This window comes from Phocoena sinus, chromosome 1 (assembly GCF_008692025.1).
Source record: "Phocoena sinus isolate mPhoSin1 chromosome 1, mPhoSin1.pri, whole genome shotgun sequence".
NCBI classification, from domain to species: domain Eukaryota; kingdom Metazoa; phylum Chordata; class Mammalia; order Artiodactyla; family Phocoenidae; genus Phocoena; species Phocoena sinus.
Genome location: NC_045763.1, coordinates 115,578,378 through 115,599,820, shown reverse-complemented (window position 1 = coordinate 115,599,820; position 21,443 = coordinate 115,578,378). Strand labels below are relative to the sequence as shown.

At 35.8% G+C, this 21,443-nt stretch overlaps 1 protein-coding gene and 1 non-coding gene across 4 annotated transcripts in view; one reads left to right on the top strand and one right to left on the bottom strand.

Moving 5' to 3' along the window:
* Window positions 1-3,760: 3,760 nt before the first annotated feature.
* On the bottom strand, window positions 3,761-3,867 carry LOC116745735. Its single transcript, XR_004347540.1, has one exon. It is a non-coding gene; the product is annotated as a U6 spliceosomal RNA (small nuclear RNA).
* Window positions 3,868-7,378: 3,511 nt separating this feature from the next.
* FCRL5 (Fc receptor like 5) overlaps window positions 7,379-21,443 on the top strand; it is a 53,964-nt gene continuing 39,899 nt past the window's right edge. Inside the window, exons 1-6 of one of the 3 annotated variants that reach the window (XM_032609557.1) lie at window positions 7,379-7,440; window positions 10,010-10,162; window positions 17,175-17,195; window positions 18,446-18,700; window positions 19,775-20,047; window positions 20,336-20,620. In XM_032609557.1, the coding sequence (XP_032465448.1) occupies window positions 10,132-10,162; window positions 17,175-17,195; window positions 18,446-18,700; window positions 19,775-20,047; window positions 20,336-20,620 (865 nt within the window). In that variant the 5' untranslated portion in view covers window positions 7,379-7,440; window positions 10,010-10,131. The remainder of the gene's footprint in view (window positions 7,441-10,009; window positions 10,163-17,174; window positions 17,196-18,445; window positions 18,701-19,774; window positions 20,048-20,335; window positions 20,621-21,443) is intronic. The other 2 variants (XM_032609551.1, XM_032609540.1) reach the window with 2 other exon arrangements.

Sequence of the window (21,443 nt, the reverse complement as noted above, 5' to 3'; positions counted from 1 at the left end):
GAAGTGTAATTGCTGAATCATATGGTAGTTCTACCCTTTTCTCCACATCCTCACCAACATGTTTTTTCTTGTCTTTTTGATAATACCTATCCTGATAGGTGTGAGGTGATATCTCATTGTTGTTTTTATTTATGTTTCCCTGATGATCAGTGATGTTCAGCACTTTTTCAGATACCTATTGGCCATTTGTGTGTCTTCTTTGGAAAAATGTCTATTCTGATCTTCTGCCCATTTTTAAATTGGATTGTTTATTTTTTGCTGTTAAGTTGTATGAATTCTTTATACATTTTGGATATTAGCTCCTTATCAGATATATGATTTGAAAATATTGTCTCCCACTCTGTAGATTACTTTCCCGTTTTGTTGATGGTTTCCTTTGCTGCACAGAAACCTTTCATTATGATGAAGTCCCACTTCAAAACCATACTGTTTTAATTACTGTAGCTCCACAATATAATCTGATATCAGGGAGTGTAATACCTCTAGTTTTGTTCTTCTTTCTCAAGGTTGCTTTGGCTATTCAGGGTTTTTGATGGTTCCATACAAATTTTGGGATTATCTGTTCAATTTCTATGAAAATGCCATTGGAATTTTGATGGGGATTGCATTGAATCTATAGATTGCTTTGGGTGGTATGAACATTTTAAAAATACTGGCAGAACATTCTTTGACATAAATCACAGCAGGATCTTTTTTGATCCACCTCCTAGAGTAATGAAAATAAAAACAAAAATAAACAAATGGGATCTAATTAAACTTAAAAGCTTTTCCACAGCAAAGGAAACCATAAGCAAAACAAAAAGACAACCCTCAGAATGGGAGAAAATATTTGCAAATGAATCAACAGACAAAGGATTGATCTCCAAAATATACAAACAGGTCATACAGCTCAATATCAAAAAAACAACAACCCAATCAAAAAATGGGCAGAAAACCTAAATAGACATTTCTCCAAAGAAGGCATAGAGATTGCCAGAGGCACATGAAAAGCTGCTCAACATCACTAAAAATTAGAGAAATGCAAATCAAAACTACAATGAGGTATCACCTTACACCAGTTAGAATGGGCATCATCAGAAACTCTACAAACAACAAATGCTGGAGAGAGTGTGGAAAAAAGCGATCTTTCCTACTTTGTTTAGTGGGAATGTAAATTTGTATAGCCACTATGGACAACAGTATGGAGGTTCCTTAAAAACTAAAAATAGAACTACCATATGACCCAGCAATCCCACTCCTAAGCATATACCCAGAGAAAACCATAATTTGAAAAGATACATGCACCCCAATATTCATTGCATCACTATTTACAATAGCCAGGACATGGAAGTAACCTAGATATCCATCAACATATGAATGGATAAAGAAGATGTGATATATATATATATATATATATATATATATATATATATATATATAGTGTGTGTGTGTGTGTATACACACACACACAATGGAATATTACTCAGCCATGAAAAAGGACAAAATAATGCCATTAGCAGCAACATGGATGGACCTAGAGATTGTCATATTGAATGAAGTATGTCAGACACAGAAAGACAAGTATCGTATATATATATATATATATATATATATATATATATATATATATAAAACTGATTCACTTTGCTGTACAGGTGAAACTAACACAGCATTGTAAATCAACTATACTCCAATACAAATTTAAAATAAAATAAAAATACTGATTCTGCCAGTACATGAATATGGTATATATTTCCATATGTTTGTTTCATTTTCAATTTCCTTCATTAGTACTTGAACTTTTAAATATACAGGTCTTTCACCTAATTGGTTAAATTTATTCCTGAGTATTTTATTTTTGATGCAGTTGTAAATGGGATTGTTTTCTTTCTTTTCTTTTTTTTTTGCGGTATGCGGGCCTCTCACTGTTGTGGGCTCTCCCGTTGTGGAGCACAGGCTCTGGACGCGCAGGCTCAGGGGCCATGGCTCACGGGCCCAGCCTGTCTGCGGCATGTGGGATCTTCCCAGACCAGGGCACGAACCCGTGTCCCCTGAATCGGCAGGCGGACTCTCAACCACTGTGCCACCAGGGAAGCCCCAGGACTGTTTTCTTTATTTCTCTTTCTGATAGTTTAGTTTATTAGGGTATAGAAATGCAGCAGATTTTTGTATATTGATTTTGTATCCTGAAACTTTACTGAATTCATTTATTATTTCTAACAGTTTTTTTTATTAAGTCTTTAGGATTTTCTATACATAATATCGTGTCATCTGCAAATAGTAAAAGATTTACTTCTTTCTTTCCAGTTTGGACGCATTTTATTTCTTTTTATTGCCTGTTTGTTCTGGCTAGGACTTCCAATACCATGTTGAATAAAAGTGGAGAGAGTGGACGTACTTATCTAGCTCCTGATCATAGAGGAAGGCTTTCAGCTTTTCAGTGTTGAGTATGATGTTAGCTGTGGGCTTGTCATATATGACCTTGATTATGTTGAGGTACTGTTTCCATGCCAACTTTGTTGACAGTTTTTATCATAAATGAATGTTGAATTATTTCAAAAGCTTTTTCTTCATTTATTGAGATTATTAACCTTCATTTTGTTAATGTGGTATATCACATGACTGAATTGTGGATGTAGAACTTGGAACAGCTGTATCCCACAAATTTTGGTACATTTCAATTTTTGTTCATTTCAGAGTTTTTTATTTCTCTTTTGACTTCCCTCTGAGCCATTGATTGCTCAGTAGTAAGTTGTGGGTTTTGTTGTTTTGTTGTTGTTGTTTTTAACATCTTTATTAGAGTATAACTGCTTTACAATGGTGTGTTAGTTTCTGCTTTATAACAAAATGAATCGGCTATACATATACATATATCCCCATATCTCCTCCTTCTTGCATCTCCCTCCCATCCTCCCTATCCCACCCCTCTAGGTGACCACAAGCACAGAGCTGATCTCCCTGTGCTATGCAGCTGCTTCCCACTAGCTATCTATTTTACATTTAGTAGTGTATATATGTACTTGCCACTCTCTCACTTTGTCTCAGCTTACCCTTCCCCCTCCCCTTGTCCTCAAATCCATTCCCTACATCTGTGTCTTTATTCCTGTCCTGCCCTTAGGTTCTTCAGAATCTTTTTTTCTCTTTTTTTAGTTTCCATATATATGTGTTAGCATACAATATTTGTTTTTCTCTTTCTGACTTACTTTACTCTGTATGACAGACTCTAGGTCCATCCACCTCATTACAGATAACTCAATTTTGTTTCTTTTTATGGCTCAGTAATATTCCATTATATATATGTGCCACATCTTCTTTATACATTCATCAGTCGATGGACACTTAGATTGCTTCCATGGCCTGGCTATTGTAAATAGAGCTGCAGTGAACATTGTGGTACATGACTCTTTTTGAATTATGGTTTTCTCAGGGTATATGCACAGTAGTAGGAGTGCTGGCTCGTATGGTAGTTCTATTTTTAGTTTTCTAAGGAACCACCGTACTGTTCTCCATAATGGTGGTATCAATTTACATTCCCACTAACAGTGCAAGAGGGTTCTCTTTTCTCCACACCCTCTCCAGCATTTATTGTTTGTAGATGTTTTGATGATGGCCATTCTAAATGGTGTGAGTTGATACCTCCTTGTAGTTTTGATTTGCATTTCTCTAATGATTAGTGATGTTGAGCATCCCTTCATGTGTTTGTTGGCAATCTGTATATCTTCTTTGGAGAAATGTCTATTTAGGTCTTCTGCCCATTTTTGGATTGTTTTTTTTTTGTTTTAAAAATATGGAATGCTTCACGAATTTGCATGTCATCCTTGCACAGGGGTCATGCTAATCTTCTCTGTACCATTCCAATTTTAGTATATGTGCTGCCGAAGCAAGCACAGTAGTATGTTGTTTAATCTCCAACATATGTAAATTTTTGTTATCTTCATGTAATTAATTTCTAGTTTAATATTGTGTTCAGAAAGACACTTGATATGATTTTAATTATCATAAATTTATTAAAACTTGTTTTGTAGCCTAACATATGATCTATCCTGGAAAATATTCCATGAGCCCTAGAGAAGAATGTGCATTTTGTTATTTTTGAGTGTAACGTTCTGTATATATCTGTTAAGTCCATCTGGCTAACACATCCTTTAAGGCAGATGTTTCCTTATTAATTTTCTTTCTGGTTGATCTATTCATTTATGTAAGTGGGGCATTAAAATCCCCTACAACTATTACTGTCTATTTCTCCCTTTAGGTCTGTTAAAATTTGCTTTATATATTTAGATGCTCCTATGTTGGATGCACAAATATTTATAAATGTATTCTCTTGTTGGATTGACTCCTTTATCATTATGTAATGCCCTTCTTTGTCTCTTACTACCATCTTTGTTTTAAAGCCTATTTTTTTCTGATATAAATATAGCTACTCCAGCTTTCTTTTGGTTCCGTTTGCATAGACTGTCTTATTTCATCCTTTCACTTTGAGTCTGTGTGTGTTCTTACTCTCTTGTAGACAGTATATATATATGGGTCTTGTTTTCTTATCAGTCAGTCACTCTGTGTATTTTGGTTGGAGGATTCAGTCCATTTACATTTAAAGTAACTATTGATAGGTATGTACATATTGCCACTTTGTTAATTCTTTTCTACTTGTGTTTGTAGTTCTTCTGTGTTCCTTTTTTTCTTCTCTTGCACTCTTCTTTTTTTAATAGCTTTCCAAATTTTATATTATTTTTATTCATTAAGTGAATAATTATTTTAGCTACAAAATATTTAAATATACAAGCAAGTGAAATTATATGTTCAACAAAATTAAATTACAATCAGTGATGTGTTTCCAAACATGTTTGTTCTTTTGAATTTATCACACCAAATTTACAAGTGTTAGTTTTTCATCCTAAACAATCTTCATAATGTTTTAGAAATTTAAATGTTATCTTTCAGATAAATTTTAAAATCACCCTGGTGTCTCTGTAAGAGTGTACCAGTTTAAATTATAATTATTTTTAATTGAAGCATAGTTGACTTACAATATTATATTGGTTTCTGGTATACAACATACTTATTCAATATTGTTATAGATTATACTCCATTTACAGTTATTACAAAATAATGGCTACATTTCCTATGCTGTAGAATATAATTATTTATTTTATACATAGTAGTTTGTATCTCTTAATTCCCTACCCCTATCTTGCCCCTCCCCCTTCCCTCTCCTCACTGGTAGTCACTACTTTGTTCTCTATAGCTGTGAGTCTTTTTCTGTTTTGTTATATTCACTTGTTTTGTTTTTAGATTCCACATATAAGTGATGACATACAGTATTTATCTTTCTCTGTTTGACTTATTTCACTAAGCATAGTACCCTCTAGGTTCATCCATGTTGCTGCAAAGGCAGAATTTCATCCTTTTTTTTGGTTGAGTAATATTCCATTATATATATATATATATATATATATATATATATTTTCAATATATATACCACATCTTTATTTATTCATAGTTTGCTTCCATATCTTGCCTATTGTAAATAATGCTGCTATGAACATTGGGGTACATGTATCTTTTTGAATTAGTGTTTTTGGTTTTTTTAGATGTATACCCAGGAGTGGAATTACTGGATCACATGGTAGTTCAATTTTTAATTTTCTGAGGAACCTCCATACTGTTTTCTACAGTGGCTGCACCAATTTACATTTCTACCAACTGTGTACAAGTGTTCCCTTTTCTCCATATCCTCGCCAACATTTGTTATTTGTCTTCTTTTTGATGATAGCCATTCTGACATGTGTGAGGTGATATCTCATTGTAGTTTTGATTTTAATTTTCCTGATGATTAGTGGTGTGTCTGTTGATCATCTGCATTTACTCTTTGGAAAAATGTGTATTGAATTCTTCTGTGCATTTTTAATTCTGTTTTTTGTTGGTTTGTTTGTTTTTGATGTTGAGTTGTATGAGCTTATTGCAAATATTTTCTCCCATTCAGTAGGTTATCTTTTCATTTTGTTGATGGTTTCCTTTGCTTTGCAAAAACTTTTAAATTTAATTAGGTCCCATTGTTTATTTTTGCTATTGGTTCTTTTCCCTTAGGAGACTGATCCATAAAAATATTGCTGCAATTGATGTCAAAGAGTGTTTTGCCTCTGTTCTCTCCTAAGAGCTTTTTCACGTACTACATTTAAGTCTTTAATCTATCTTGAGTCTATTTTTGTATATGGTGTGAGAAAATGTACTAATTTCATCCTTTTACATGTAGCTCTCCAGTTTCCCAGCACCACTTATTGAATCTTGTTCTCTTCCTTTGTAGTTTGATGAATTTTTTTTTTACTGTTATGCTTATATAGCTCTCTCTCTCTCTCTCTCTCTCTCTCTCTCTCTCGGTATTTACTAAAGGATTGTTTTGTGGTTACCAGGAGGCTTTTGTTTAATAACATAACATTCTATTTTAAATTGATAACAACATAAGTTTGATCCCTATATCTCAAAATTTTTACTTTCCACCTCACAGTTTATATCTTTATGTCTTGTATATCCCTTAACTAATGATTGTAATAGTTGTTTTTACTGCTTTTGTCTTTTAATCTTTATACTAGCTTTATGTGATTAAACCACTAAATTTACTATATATTTACCTTTCCAGTGAAATATTTTCTCTCATATGTTTTCTTGTTAGAAATTAAACTTTTTTTTCATTTTAAATAAGTCCTCCTAACACTTCTTGTTAGGCCAGTTTAGTGGTGAAAACTCCTTTAGCATTTGCTTGTATGGAAAACTCCTTCTCTCTCCTTAAATTCTACCAGATAACTTTTCTGGGTAGAGTATTATTTGTTGGATTTTTTATTTTTTGTTTCAATACTTTGAATATATCATTCCACTCCTTTCTGGCCTGCAAAGCTTCTGCTGAAAAATCTACTGTTAGTCTTATGAGTGTTCCTTTATATATAACAAAATATTTCACTCTTGCTGCTCTTTAATATTCTCTCTCTGTCTTTAACTTTGACATTTTAATTATAATGTGTCTTGGTGTAGGTTTCTTTGGATTCATCTTATTTAAACTCGGAACTTCGTGGATCTGGATGTTTATTTCTTTATCCAGGTTAGGGAAGTTTTCATCCATTATTTCTTCAAGATTTCTGCTATTTTCTCTCTCTCCTCTCCTTCTGGGACACCTATAAGTTGAATGTATGTCCATTGGGTTTTGCCTCATAAGCTCCTTAAGCTATCTTTACTTTAAAAAAAAATTACTCAATTTATTTTTTGCTGCTCTGATTGGGTGAGTTCTACGGCCTTGTCTTAAAGTTGACTCATCCTCTTTTATGCTTCATCTAGTCTGCTGTTGAATGTGTCTAGTGTATTTTTCAGTTCAATTATTGTATTCTTCAGCAGTGATTTCTATTTGGTACTTTCTCATATTTTCCCTCTTTTTATTGAAGTTTTCCTGTGTCCATCCATTCTTCTCCCCAGGTCAGTGAGCATCATTATGACCATTACTTTGAACATTTTATCAGGTAAATTACTTATCTCTATTTCATTAAGGTTTTTTTTCTTTCTAGGTTTTATCTTGTTCTTTTAGTTGGAATATATTCCTCTGTTTCTTTATTTTGCTTGACTCTCTTATGGTTTGTATACAGTAGATGAAATGAAGGCTTCTTCCAATATTGAAGAGTGGCCTCATGTAGGAGATAAAACTTATTATTCAACCCTGCTCCAGCTCTTTGTCATCTCTCAAATCTTTGTGCTTCTTCAAACAGACTATTATATTTTTAAATGCTCCCAGTATTTGAGGATATGCCAAAAACTCTCAGAGTTCCTAAGAGGAGTATCTCAATACCTAGTTTCAAGCTGTTTGGAAATTCTGTTCTTTTTTCTTAAAATTGTTTTGCCTCTTCAAGGTTTACTGTCTTTCCATACAAATTTTAAAATTGTTTGTTGTGGTCTGGGAAAAAAATGCCATTGGTATTTTGATAGGAATTGCATTAAATCTGTAGATTGCCTTGGGCTAGTATGGTCATTTTAACAATATTAATTCTTCCAATCCAGGAACATGGTATAGCTTTCCATCCATTTGTGTCATCTTCAATTTGTTTCATCAGTGTTTTATAATTTTCTGTATACAGGCTTTTTACCTCTTTAGGTAGGTTTATTCCTAGGTATTTTATTCTTTTTGATTTGATGGTAAATGGGATTGTTTCCTTAATTTTTCTTCTGATAGTCTGTTGTTAGTATATAGAAATGCAACAGACTTCTGTATATTAATTTTGTATCCTGCAACTTTACTGAATTCATTAATGAGCTCTAGTAGTTTTCTGGTGGCATCTTTAGGATTTTCTATCTGTAGTATCATTTCATCTGCAAAAAACTATATGCCAATAAAATAGACAACCTAGAAGAAATGAACAAATTCTTAGAAAGATAAAATCTCCCAAGACTGAACCAGGAAGAAATAGAAAATATGAACAGACCAATTACCAGTAAGAAAGTTGAATCAGTAATTTAAAATTTCCCAAAAAACAAAAGTCCAGGACCAGATGGCTTCACAGGTGAATTCTACCAAACATTTAGAGAAGAATTAACACCTATCCTTCTCAAACTATTCCAAAAAATTGCAGAGGAAAGAACACTTCTGAAGTCATTTTATGAGACCAACATCACACTACCAAAACCAGACAATGGTATCACAAAAGAAAAATTGCAAGCCAGATGAAATAAAATTTGTATTTTAAGGCAAGAAAAGAAAAAATGACCAGTGAGATTAAAAGAATATCCAATTCACCAATTAGAATATGAAAAGATGCTCAATTGCATAATTCACCAGGGACATGAAAATTAAAACTGCATTAAGATAATCCTAGCACAGTGGCTAAAGTTTACAAGATTATAATACCAATATCAGTAAATATTTTACAGCAACAAGAACTCTCACACACTGGTTGATAAGGTAGGAATTAGCACAACCACTCTCCAAAATAATTTAGCAGTACCTTCTAAACTGAGCCTTCTAAAATAATTTTAAGAGCCAGGAATTCTACTCCCAGGTATATATTCAACAGATATGCGTGCCCACATGCACCAAGAGACCTATACAAGAATATATGTAGCAGAGCTATTTGTATTAGCTTCAAAAGCAAGTAAAAGCTCTTTGTTCCCTGGAGGTCCTCCTGCTGTACTGAGATGGAATAATCTCTATTTACCCTTATATGCTTTTCTTGTCTCAGAATGAAGTAGGTAGGATATAACATAATATATGTAAGGTGATATGCATTTGCAGATATGAGATTAAATGTCCCCTTAAGAAGACCAAGGTATAGACTCAGAAAGAAAGGGTGGGGAAAACTATTTGAAAATAAGGAACTGGCATTTCTCATGGCAGCTAATGTCTTAGTGATCTTTGCTGTCAGTATACCAGGATGGAAACTTGAGTTTTAAAAAGTTATAAAATCAATTCACAAACATAGTAATTTTTAAAAAGTTAAACAGTATAGAAAGACATAAAATAAAATGTCTCCTTTCCATCCGCAGTTCTTCAAATATAACCACTATTTTAGGTATACTTTCCAGGAAATAAAAAAGGATACTTTGTCAGTTTATATACACATGTACTCTATTTTTTACATCTACCCCAATGTGTTAATACTACAAATACCAATCTACTCCTCACTTTTTTCTCTTCACATTAATCAAGTTTGTCTTGCCTTCTTATATGTGCAACTTTATCTCATTCTTAATGTCTGCATTTTATGTCATTGTTTAGATGTATCAGAATATTCTTAAGCTGTCCTATTATGTTGCTTCAAGTGTTTTGGCTATTATAAATAATGTCACAAAAACATTATTTTAGAGCTATTTTCCATACTTTCCTTAAGGTATTTTCCAAGCAATAGAAATGTGGGGTCAAGGATATGAGCTTTTTAAAAACCCTAACATTTATTTTTTCACTTTGATCACTGGGCAGGAAACTTTGATTAGTAGTTGAGGATGGGTACTTCCACTTCCTTTTTTCTAATTTACTAATGCATCCTGCTCTTTGAAAAAGCTGTTTCTCAGATGTCTTCCTTGGGGCTACTGTGACAGTGTACAACTGTAAGATCAAGGCCAAACCTGGTATTCCTGAGAAAACCTCTCTTTTGTTCTCAGCCCTGGGCAGGCCAAGTCTTCATGCTGCTGTGGGTATCACTGCTGGTCCTGGGTAAGTAGAACAGCTCAACGTGGGCCCTGGGTGGGTTTGGGACAGCACCTCTCTACCATGGACCTGGCCTTTTCTTGGGGCTCAGCCCCTGCTCAGAGATTCTTTTCTGCCTGGGGAGATTATATTCTCTGGCTTCACTGTATAGCTCAGAGATTTCTCCCTTGAGGCTGAAAGCGTGGTCAGAGCTTCAACTTTACAAAGAAGGAAACCACAGTGACCACAACACTTAAGGGTTTATTCATTTTTTTCTACAACAAATGTTACTTGATAAAGTCCAGAAAATGTATTATGTTTGCTTGTTCATATTGTCTCATTCAGAGAAGACCTTAGTTTTCTCTCTGCAGAGGAAGAGTGTTTATCCCTTGTATGACAATGCCAGAACATGGTGCTGGACATGGGAGGGAAAGTTTTCTAATACAAAAGATGTCTCCTTCTTTTGCACACAAATGCAAACCACAGCTGTGATTGTCAGATAAAGAACACAGGGAGGGGGAGACAAAGACCGAGACTCATAAGGAGAAGTGGGCAAGGCAAGGGAAAAACCTAAAATTCATGACATTCTTTCTTTTTCCCTCCAGGTTTATTGAAGTATAGTTGACAAATAAAAATTGTATATATTTAAGATGTACGAGATGTTTTGATATACATATATTATGCAGTAATAACCACAATCAGCTAGTTAACATTTCTCTCACTTCACATAATTACCGTGTGTGTGTGTGTGTGTGTGTGTGTGTGTGTGTGTGTGTGTGTATGGTAAGAACACTCAGGATGAACTCTCAGCAAATTTCAACAAAACATTATTAGTCACCATACTCTACATTAGATATCCAGTACTGCTTCGTCTTACAACTGAAAGTTCATTTCCTCTGACCAACATCTCCCCAGTTCCCCTACATCTTACTCACTGCCTGGCAAACACCATTTTATTCTCTGCTTTTGTGAGCTCAACTTTTTCAGATTCTACATGTAAGTGAGATCATGCAGTATTAGTCTTTTTCTGGCTTATTTCATTTAGCATAATGTCCTGTAGGTTTATCTATGTTTTCACAATGACAGGATTTTCTTTTTCTTAAAGCTGAATAACATTCCATTGCACATATATATATATATATATATGCAACGGAATATTATTATACACCACATTTTCTTCATCCATTATTCAGTTGACAGACACTTAGATTGTTTCAATATTTTAGCTACTGTGAATAATGCTGCAATGAATATGGGAATGCAGGAATCTCATCAAGATACTTATTTTATTTCCTTCAGATACATACCCAGAAGTGGGATTGCTAGATCATATGATAGTTTTACTTTTATTTTTTTTAGAAACTTCCATACTGTTTCTGCATAATGACTGTGTGAATTTATATTCTTACCAACAGTGTACAAGGTTTCTTCATCAACACTTGTTATCTTTTGTCTATTTGGTAATAGCCATTCTAACTGGTGTGAGGTGTTATCTCCTGGTTTTGATTTGCACTTCTCTGATGATTATTAATGTTGAGCATCTTTTTATATACTTTTGGACACTTTTATGTCTTCTATTAATATCTATTCATGTCCTTAACTGTTTTTTAATCAGGTTGTTTGTATTTTGCTGTTGATTTGTTAGAGTTCCTTAGACATTTTATATATTAACTCCTTATTGGATATATGGTTTGCATATATTTTCTCCCATTTCATAGGTTACTCTTTATATTATTGTTTCCTTTGTTGTGCAAAAGCTTTTACTTTTGATGCAATCCCATTTGTTTTAGTTATTACTTTTGTTGCCTATGCTTTTGGGGTTATATCCAAAACTCATGTCCCAGATCAATGCCAAGAAGCTTTCTCCCTATGTTCTCTTTTAGTAGTTTTACAGTTTCAGGTCATATATTTAAGTCATTAATCTACTTTGAATTGATTTTTGTACATGGTGATATATAAAGATCCAATTTTTTTTTTCACGTGGATATTCAGTGTTTGCAGAATGATTTACAGGAAGAACTATTCTTTCCCCCTTGTGTGTTTTTGGCACCCCTTTTGAAGATCAGTTGACTGTAAAAGTGTGGACTTATTTCTGGGCTCTCTGTTCTTGATCCATTGATCTATATGTCTATTTTTATGCTAGCTTTGATTACCATAGCTTTGTAATAAAATTTGAAGTCAGGGAGTATAATGCCTCCAGTTTTGTTCTTCTGGTTCAAGATAGTTTTAGCTTTTGGGGGTCTTTGTGTACCTATTTCAGTTTTTTTCTTTGTGATTACTATGGGACCTTATAAAATATAACAGACAATTTAAGTTAAGAAATGTATTTCAATCACATATTAAAACTCTACACTTTTAGTTCTCCCCCTATTTTGTTATGGATATCACAATTTACATATTTTATATTGTATATATATTAACAAATTGTTTTAGCTATAGTTATTTTTAATACTTTTGTCTTTTTAAACTCTTTTCACTAGAATTAAAAGTGATTTATATACCACTATATAGGATGCTATGGTCTGAATGTTTGTTTCCCCTCAAACTTTATATGTTAAAAATTTGACACCGAAGGTGATAGTATTAGGAGATGGTGGGACGTTTGGGAGATGATTATGTCATGAGGGCAGAACCACCATGAAAGAGATTAGTGCCCTTGTAAAAGAGGCCAAAGAGAGCCCTCTTATGCTTTCTTCCATAAGAGATTATAGTGAAAATATAGCTGTCTATGATGAAGTGCACTGTACTGGAGATGAGTCTGCCAGTGCTTTGATATCGGACTTTCCAGGCTCCAGAGCTTTGAGAAATAAATTACTGCTGTTTATAAGCTACCCAGTATGGCATTTTTTTCATAGCAGACTGAATAGAATAAGATCCAGTATTCAGAGTAGTTTGAATATAACTATACTGATCTTCCTCAATTCATGATGAGGTTATGTCTTGATAGACTCATTATAAGTAGAAAATACCATAAATCTAAAATGCATTTAATACACTCAGCCTACTGAATATCATAGCCTAACCTAAACTGCTTTAAGCATGCTCAGAACAATTACATTAGCCTACAGTTGGGCAAAATCATCTAACACAAATCCTATTTTATAGTAAAGTATTGAATAGTTCATGTAATTTATTGAACACTGTACTGAAAGTGAAAAACAGAATGACTGTATAGATACAGAATTGTTGTAAGTTTACCCTTTTGACTGTGTGGCTGACTGGGAGCTCTGGCACACTGCTGCTGCCCAGCATCACAAGAGAGTATCATACCACAAATTGCTGGCCCAAGAAAATATCAAAGTTCAAAGTATGGTTTCTACCAAATGTGTATTGCTTTTGCACCATCACAAAGCTGAAAAATCATAAGTCGAACCATATATATACTCACCTTTAACAGTGAATTTTATAATTTCATGTGTTTTCATGTTGCTAGTTAGTGTCCTTTAATTTCAACTTAACGAACTTCCTTTAGCTTTTCTTTACAACAGGTTTTATGGTAGTTAACTTTCCCAGCTTTTGTTTATCTTGGGAAGTCTTTATCTCGCCTTCATTTTCAAAGGACAGATTTGCCATGTATCGTACTTTGGGTTGGCAGGGTTTTTTTCTTTCAATATTTTAATTATCCCACTCTCTCATGATCTGAAATTTTTCTACTGATAAATCCACTGTACGTTTATTAGGGTTCCCTTGTGTGTGATGAGTTGCTTTTCTTCTGCTGATTTCAAAACTTTCTCTTTGTCTTTGACTTTTGAGAGTTTGATTATAATATGTCTTGGACTTTTGATGTCTAGCTTATTTGGGAACCTTTGGGAATCATGGATCTAGATGTTCAATTCCCTCCCCAGATTTGGGAAGTTTTTAATTATTTCTTTAAACAATCTTTCGCTCTTATTCTCTGCCCCTTCTGGGACTTCAAAAATGCATATATTGATTGGTTTAATGTTATCCCATAAACCACCTAGGTCGTCTTCACTCTTTTTTGGTCTTCTTTCTTTTTGTTCCTCTAACTGGGTAATATGAAATGGCTTGTCTTTGAATTTACTGATTCTTTCTCCTGCATGATCACTTCTGCTATTGAAGGTGTCTATTGAATTTTTCAGCTTAGTCATTGTATTCTTTAGCTCCAAGATTTCTGTTTTGGTTCTTTTTTATGTTTTCTATTTCTTTGTTAAACTTCTCATTTTGTTTATCTATTGTTTGTGGATTAATTTACTTGTCTGCTTTTTCTTATAGTTCATCGAGCTTCTTTAAGACTATTATTTTGAAATGTTAGTCAAGCAGTTCATGGATCATTAGAGGAGTTACTGGAGCTTTATTAGTTTCCTTTGATGTTGTCATATTTGCCTGACAAATATGATCTGTGTAGCTCTGCATTGGTGTCTGTGAATTTAGAAAAGCAGACACTCTTTCTGGTATTTACTTGTTTGAACTGTTAAATACTCTTGCTTCTTCCATGAACTTATAGGACTGCCTCCAGGATCATGGTTGAGCTTGGCTGGAGCTGGATCTCATGGTTATTGCTGGGTCTGCATTTGGGTCTGAAGTTGGCAAGCCTGTTACCAAGGGCATGGATGGGTGTGATTTCTGCTAGGTCCCTGAGCATTCTCTCATTGGGTTGTTTGGCTGGTCCCTGGGAAGTCAGGACTTCCCTGAACTTCAGTAGAGTGGTACCAAGGGCATGGATGAGCATGGATTCCTCGGCAGAAAAGGCTGTGGCAGGACCATGGACAAGTGGAGCTAGAGTTGAGTTTACAGGAGAATAAGGCAGCTTTCAGTCTGTAGCTGGGATCATAGTCAGTGAGTCTTCTACCAGTGCATGTGTTTGTCTTCTCAAAGTGGCCCTCCTTGGTCTCAGGCTCCAATGGGGTTTCACAATCTCTAGATCTCAAAGCTCTAAGTTTTTGTTTGTAGATGGCTGCCAAAACTTTGTTTCTGTAGAGGGTGGAGACAAAGACTAGAGACCTCCTCTTCTACCATCTTGTTCATGTCACTCCCAACATGTGACATTCTCTTTGTGCCTGTGGGTGTGTATAAGTCTATCAATTCACACATATCACCTGGTTTGTTTTTTACCAAAGTTGAAAATATTAGAATAAAACATATTTATTCATTTGTTCAACAAATTATTTAGTAACATTAATACACAGCACTATGCTAGGTGCTGAGAATGATGGGAAGACACAGGAGGCAGCATTTCTGTGCTTAGGAAGCTCATAATATAGAAGGACCTTCAACAAGGCCAATGTACAAGAAATATCTATGTAACAAGATCTCAGTTAAACAATTGTCCAAGCAAAATTACCAATGATCGTATAAGTGGTTAACAAACTATATGCCAAGTAGCTGGTAATGACTTCATGAAACAGATAGACAGTAGGAGATGAAGGGGACAGGGATGAGGTGCAGCACAATGTGAGAAAAAAAGACCCCATAGTTGGAAGCTGCATGGAATACTCCAGAAATAGGAAGCACATCCTAGTGTGGCACCAAAACAAAGGAGCAGGATAGGGTAAAGGCCAGGAACATGTGCTTTGGGGTCAAACAGGATGGGTTCAAATAAATGGGTTAAAAACTCAATTCTGCCCTTAACAGCTACTTAAACAGTTTCTGGTCTGTAAAATGGGGATAATCATAGAACTTTCCTCATAGGGATAGTTAGGAAGATTACATGAAATAATGTATGTGAATATCTACCACAGAGAATACACTCAGAAAAATATTAGCTACTTATAAAACAATACAAATCCATGGTGCCAAGATATTTAGAAAATGGCAAATAATCCATTGCTCTGATTATAACACTTAGGTTTGGATTATTTCTCATCATCCCCATGTGGACAGGGATAATATCCCTTTTGCTCACTGCTGGATTTCCATTGTCTTGTCCAGTTCCTAGATACAGTTGGCATTCCACAAATTTCTGTTGAATGAATGAATCACATCTGTCCCTCATCTGGAATGTGTAATCAGTTTACAAACTAGTCAATTTTGCCTCCTCTGCCTCTCCAATACCCCTTTCTCAAACCTGTATTCTCCCAAGTAGAGATACTTACTAACTTAGTACTTTAATTAATTCATTACTCAATAAATGTTTATGAAATGTCTCTTATAAGCCAGGCACTGTTATAAATTCTGCATGATATTTGGTGAACATGAGAAGTCCCTGCTTTCTCATAGCTTCTATTCTAGAGAAGGGAAAGTAAACAAACCAAGTAAACAAGCAAATAAGATAATTTCAGATAAACATTCTGAAGAAAATTAAATATCATCATCTGTTGCTCTGCCTTCCCTCCAGTCCTTCTGCTTTATATCTGCCAGAGTGCTCCAATAAGTTACAACTTTTAATCTTGTCACTTTCCTACTTGAAACGTTGCCATGGCTCCCTGTTACTTTTATGATGAAACCATAGCTACATACTATCCATAACTTAGGCCCTGCCTATCTGTCTAATTTGATTTCCCCTAAACTCTCTACCTTCCAGAACCACTGCTGCATTCAACTTCTAAACACCAGTGCTATTTCTTCACATCTGTGCCTTTTCTGTCTTAATTACACCCCCCATCAGCTCTTGCCACACACAAACACCTTTGCCTGGCTGACTCCTATGTTCTCATTCAGTCTTCTCAAGCATCACTTCCTTCAGGTATCTTTCATCGCCCACCCACCCTCTTTGCCACACACTGACTCACATACACAGACCCTACATACTGGGATGGGTGACCCTTCTGCCTTCAAGATGCCCATGTGTATTTCTGTTACTGCACTTATACCCTGTATTATAATTATATTATTTTGCTTAGGGTTTCTGTTTATCCCACCAATCAACTTCTTTTATCAGATACCATTTTTTATTCATCTTTTTTATTCACGCTTTAGTCCAATGACCAGTATAAATAGACATTTGACAAATGACTATTATATCAAAAAATAAATTTTAATGAAAGAAATAATAAATGAATGAAAAAAAAACAAGCATTCCCTTTGAAAAGCCAAAGATTCCTTGCTCTGTGCTCATCTCTGGCTCTTTATATTTTTACAGCTCCTGTCAGTGGACAATTTGGTGAGTTCTCCTTTCTTATGTACTTCAGTGTCCCTGGATAAGAGTGTCTCCCTAATAAATATGAAATATTTGTGATGATTGCCTGAGGATCTCTAATATCTCCTGTTTCTCTTGCTGAGGTCGGCAAAGATGTGAAAGTGTCACCTGGTCTATTGGCATTGCCTAAGAGCCAGGATAGCCATGTGGTCATCCTCTGACCCTCCCTGGAAGCAGCAGCAAATGTACAAGCAACTCCTGGCCTTCACTAGGTCCTGCACTTACTCCTATTGCAAATGGACCCCAGATAACAAGGCAGGACATCTTAATTCCATATCAAATGTGCAGGACTTGGGATAAGACGTTCTCCAATCAGCAAGCCTGCAAAACTTCTCTGAAAACATCACACTGTGGAGATACCAGTGGGAATGTTGCCTTCTCTGAAGTTTTAGGAGTAAAATCCTCCAGGAAATGTGTGGGGAGCATAAGAACATCCAACAAATGGTCCCTTAAAAGGAAGAAATACACAAAAAGAGGAGATTGAGGGAGAAGACAAATTGTCTGTATCCCACATTTTTTTTAAGTTCTAACACTTAATTGCCAATCTTCTGGGTCAGAGTATTTTGGCTATTTGAGGACTCATAAATAGCAAGAATTCACTACCACCTCTCTCCTGTCCAAAATCAGCTGCCCAGTGTTTCATCCTTAATTAGATCACCTCTGGATTCTAACTAACAACTTGTCCATTCCTTGCTCTACCACAATTAGCTATGATGGGATTTTTCTGGGCATTTCCTGGACATGATCTATAAGATGAAGGTGTTAGACAAGTTAATCTCTCAAGCTTTTTCCAGTGCCAAAATCTTAATATGATTTATCCTTTTTTGAAAAGTACAAAACTGTGATTTTAACAACTCCCTGGGAAGTTCTTATGAGTTTATGAACATGATGAAGTGGCAGGGGCAGGGGATGACATTTCCCAGGATCAAATTCCATAACAGACTAACCTACCATTTTTTTCCCATTGACATTTGGCAGTGAACCTTGCCTGGTGTCACCCTCTTGAAATCATTTTGCTCATTGTCATCCCCTCAGCAATCACTTTCTGCTGGGTGAGTGCTTTGGTTGAAACACAGACTTGAGCAATCAGTGACCTTCCCAGGGGGATTTCTTAGGGATTCTCCAAAGCCAGGACCTCCAGTCTGGGCCTCACAAACCACTGTGATGGGGAGTGCAGGCCACTCTACCTCAGATTCTTTCTCTTTCATCCACAGCAACTGAACCAAAATCTGTAATTTTCCTCCATTCTCCATGGACCACTGTCTTCCAAGGAGAGAATGTGACACTGACTTGCAAAGCATTTCACTTGGATGCATCAGAGAAAATAAAATGGTATCGTTGGTATCTTCTGGAAAAAACACAAAGTGAAACCTCAGGAAACACCCATGAGGTCCATGAATCTGGAGATTACAGATGCCAGGCCCAGGACTCACCCCTGAGTAATCGTGTGGGCTTGCTCTTTTCTCCAGGTGGGAAAGAAATGAAAGAACAAAGTTTAGAAATAATAAAATTACCCAGAACTCAGCTAGATTTACTAATTCAAAAGCTATAGAAATAGGGCCCAGGAATTTATATATTTTACAAGCTGCTCAGGAAAAAGGAAATTTGAGAAGCAATTTATCTGAATGGTTTCTGAAACTATGTATAGTTTGAGGCTTATAAAATTTATTAGGAATAATAATCTACATGAGGATTTGTTAATATTTGACAGATAGATAGATAGATAGATAGATAGATAGAAATTTCCATTTCTGTCCTAAAGCCACCTGTTTTGAGTTGAAGCAGTATCTTTCTAGTTATAATGCTCTTTAATTTAGTGAACAAGGAAGCAGTATAGTAGCAAAGAGCTAAGACCTTCTTTGACCTGACAATTCCCCTCTTAAGAATTTACCTACTGAAATAATCATAGATATATACAACCAAAATTGAAGAACATTAAATGGTCAAGAAAAGAAAACTCATTAAATAAATTACCTTACTGCCATTGTAGGAAAACTTTGTGGTCATTGAAAACCAGATTAGGGAATGATATTTATGACATAGGAAAGTGTTCATAGCAAAGTAAGTGAAAAGCAAGTTATCAAGTAGATAAATATTTTAATTTCATAAAAAGAAAAGAAATACACACAGACTCTCATATACGTGCACATAGAAAAAAGAACTTGAAAAAATCTGGGTGGTGAGATGATAAGATTAATTTACATTTCCGTTTACAAAATTTTCTCAAACGTATGTGTTCCTTTTAAAACCAGAAAAAAAGAGGGATTCCCAGGTGGTCCAGTGGTTTGGACTCTGCACTTCCATTTCAGGGGCACGGGTTTTATCTCTGGCTGGGGAACTAAGATCCCGCAAGCTGCGCATCATGGCCAAAAAATAAAATACGAAATAGATAGATAGGTCGATAAGACCAGAAAAAAAGAAATGATAATTATTTTAAGAATCCTTTTTCCTAGTCCCTCTCTTATAAAATCTATTGGAATAATAATGAAAAGAAGGGAGAAACAATCAGATGAAACAAATAACTGCCCATGTGTTTCCTACAGCCAACCTGATCCTGCAGTCTCCACTTGATGTGTTTGAAAAAGAATCTGTTATTCTGAGATGCCGAGCAAAGGCAAACACAGTACTGAAAACTATAAAGCTGTACAAGAATGGAAAAGTCCTGGAAGATCACACTGTGGAGATACCAGTGGGAATGTTGACTGACTTCCATATTCATCAGGCAAGTCTGAAGGACAATGGCAAATATCACTGTACTGGAGTTAAGGAAGATAATGAGTTGGTTTCTTCAAACTCGGTCAAAATCGAAGTCCAAGGTAAAGCCTTCATTATTTTGTGAAATAGGTTAGTCTAAAGGAGGACCCCTGAGATTGTAGAGGATAAAGAGGGTGGACTGTAATACCATTGAACCTCAGGGCACAGTCCTACAAGGAACAGAAAAGTACTATTGTGCTTTGGGCTGAAGGATATTAGTAATCAAAGGTGGCATCTCTTCTGCCTGCTTTTGTATGCTCTGCTTGCTCGTGCTGAGGATGAACTGTGTTTTTCTCCAGAGCAGCTACAAGCCTTACTGCTCCAGGGACTGTTTTGATTCTTCTCTCTAGAGCTGTTTCCACGTCCTGTGCTGAGAGCCAGCTCCACCCAGCCCACTGAAGGAGGAGCAGTGACTCTGACCTGTGAGACCCAGCTCTCTCCACAGAGGCCAGATGTCCAGCTCCAGTTTCACTTCTTCAGAGACAGACGGTCCCTGGGGTCAGGCTGGAGAAGCTCCCCAGAATTCTGGATCCACACCATATGGAGAGAAAACTCAGGGTCTTACTGGTGCCAGGCACAGAGCATGAATCCCTCTGTCCAGAAACAGAGCCAGAGATTACAGATACAGGTGAAAAGTAAGTGTTAGTGAGGTAAGACTTGCTAAGGCTGGGGCTGGGAAGAGCCGGGCAGAGTGGCACAACAGTTGTTTATTTTTTTCTTTCAATCCCATGAGATACAACTCTTTCTTTTTCTTCTGAAGTTTCTCTTCCTTGACACCATTTTTATTTTCCTGGTAGACCTATAGGCATAAGCCATGGGATATGGCAGAGCCCTCTGACTGGGCTGGATGGACTCTGCTCAGCCAGATGGACAGATTTCTAGAATGCTAGATCCCTGGAGCAGAGCACTTAAGAATAAAAAAACAAAGGACAAGAGATTGGGGAGTAAATAGTTTCAACTTGCTGTCTTTAAGAATGGTGTTTTACCCACGATTACTTTTCCCTACGTCTCTGAAACTGTGTAGGTCCTCATGCATTACTGCTAACCAATTGTCAAATGCCTCTTCCGATTAAATTTGACCCATCTCATAGGAGACGTGTTTGAGCATTAGGAAAGATGCAGATCTGGGGTGCATGCTTTCCCGAATGAGGAAGGGGTGAAAGCGGTAGCATTCTCCATAAATTCACTCCCATTCCTAAGCAAAAAAGAAGGTTCTATGTTTCTTCTAAACTGTCCAGAATTTATTAATCTTTGTTCTCCAGTCACAGGCAACAGGTTTTTCTTAGGTCCCTGGTTTGGACTGGAAAATTCAGAGGAAATGGAGAGGGTGTTACCCAACAGTTGCAAAATAGTAATTTCTAGCATAGGATCTCCCCTAGCATAATTGATGGAACCCCAGTCTCAAACCCTACTCCCTCTCTGTTCCCAGGTATCTTCCCTTGTTCTTTAAGCCCCCAG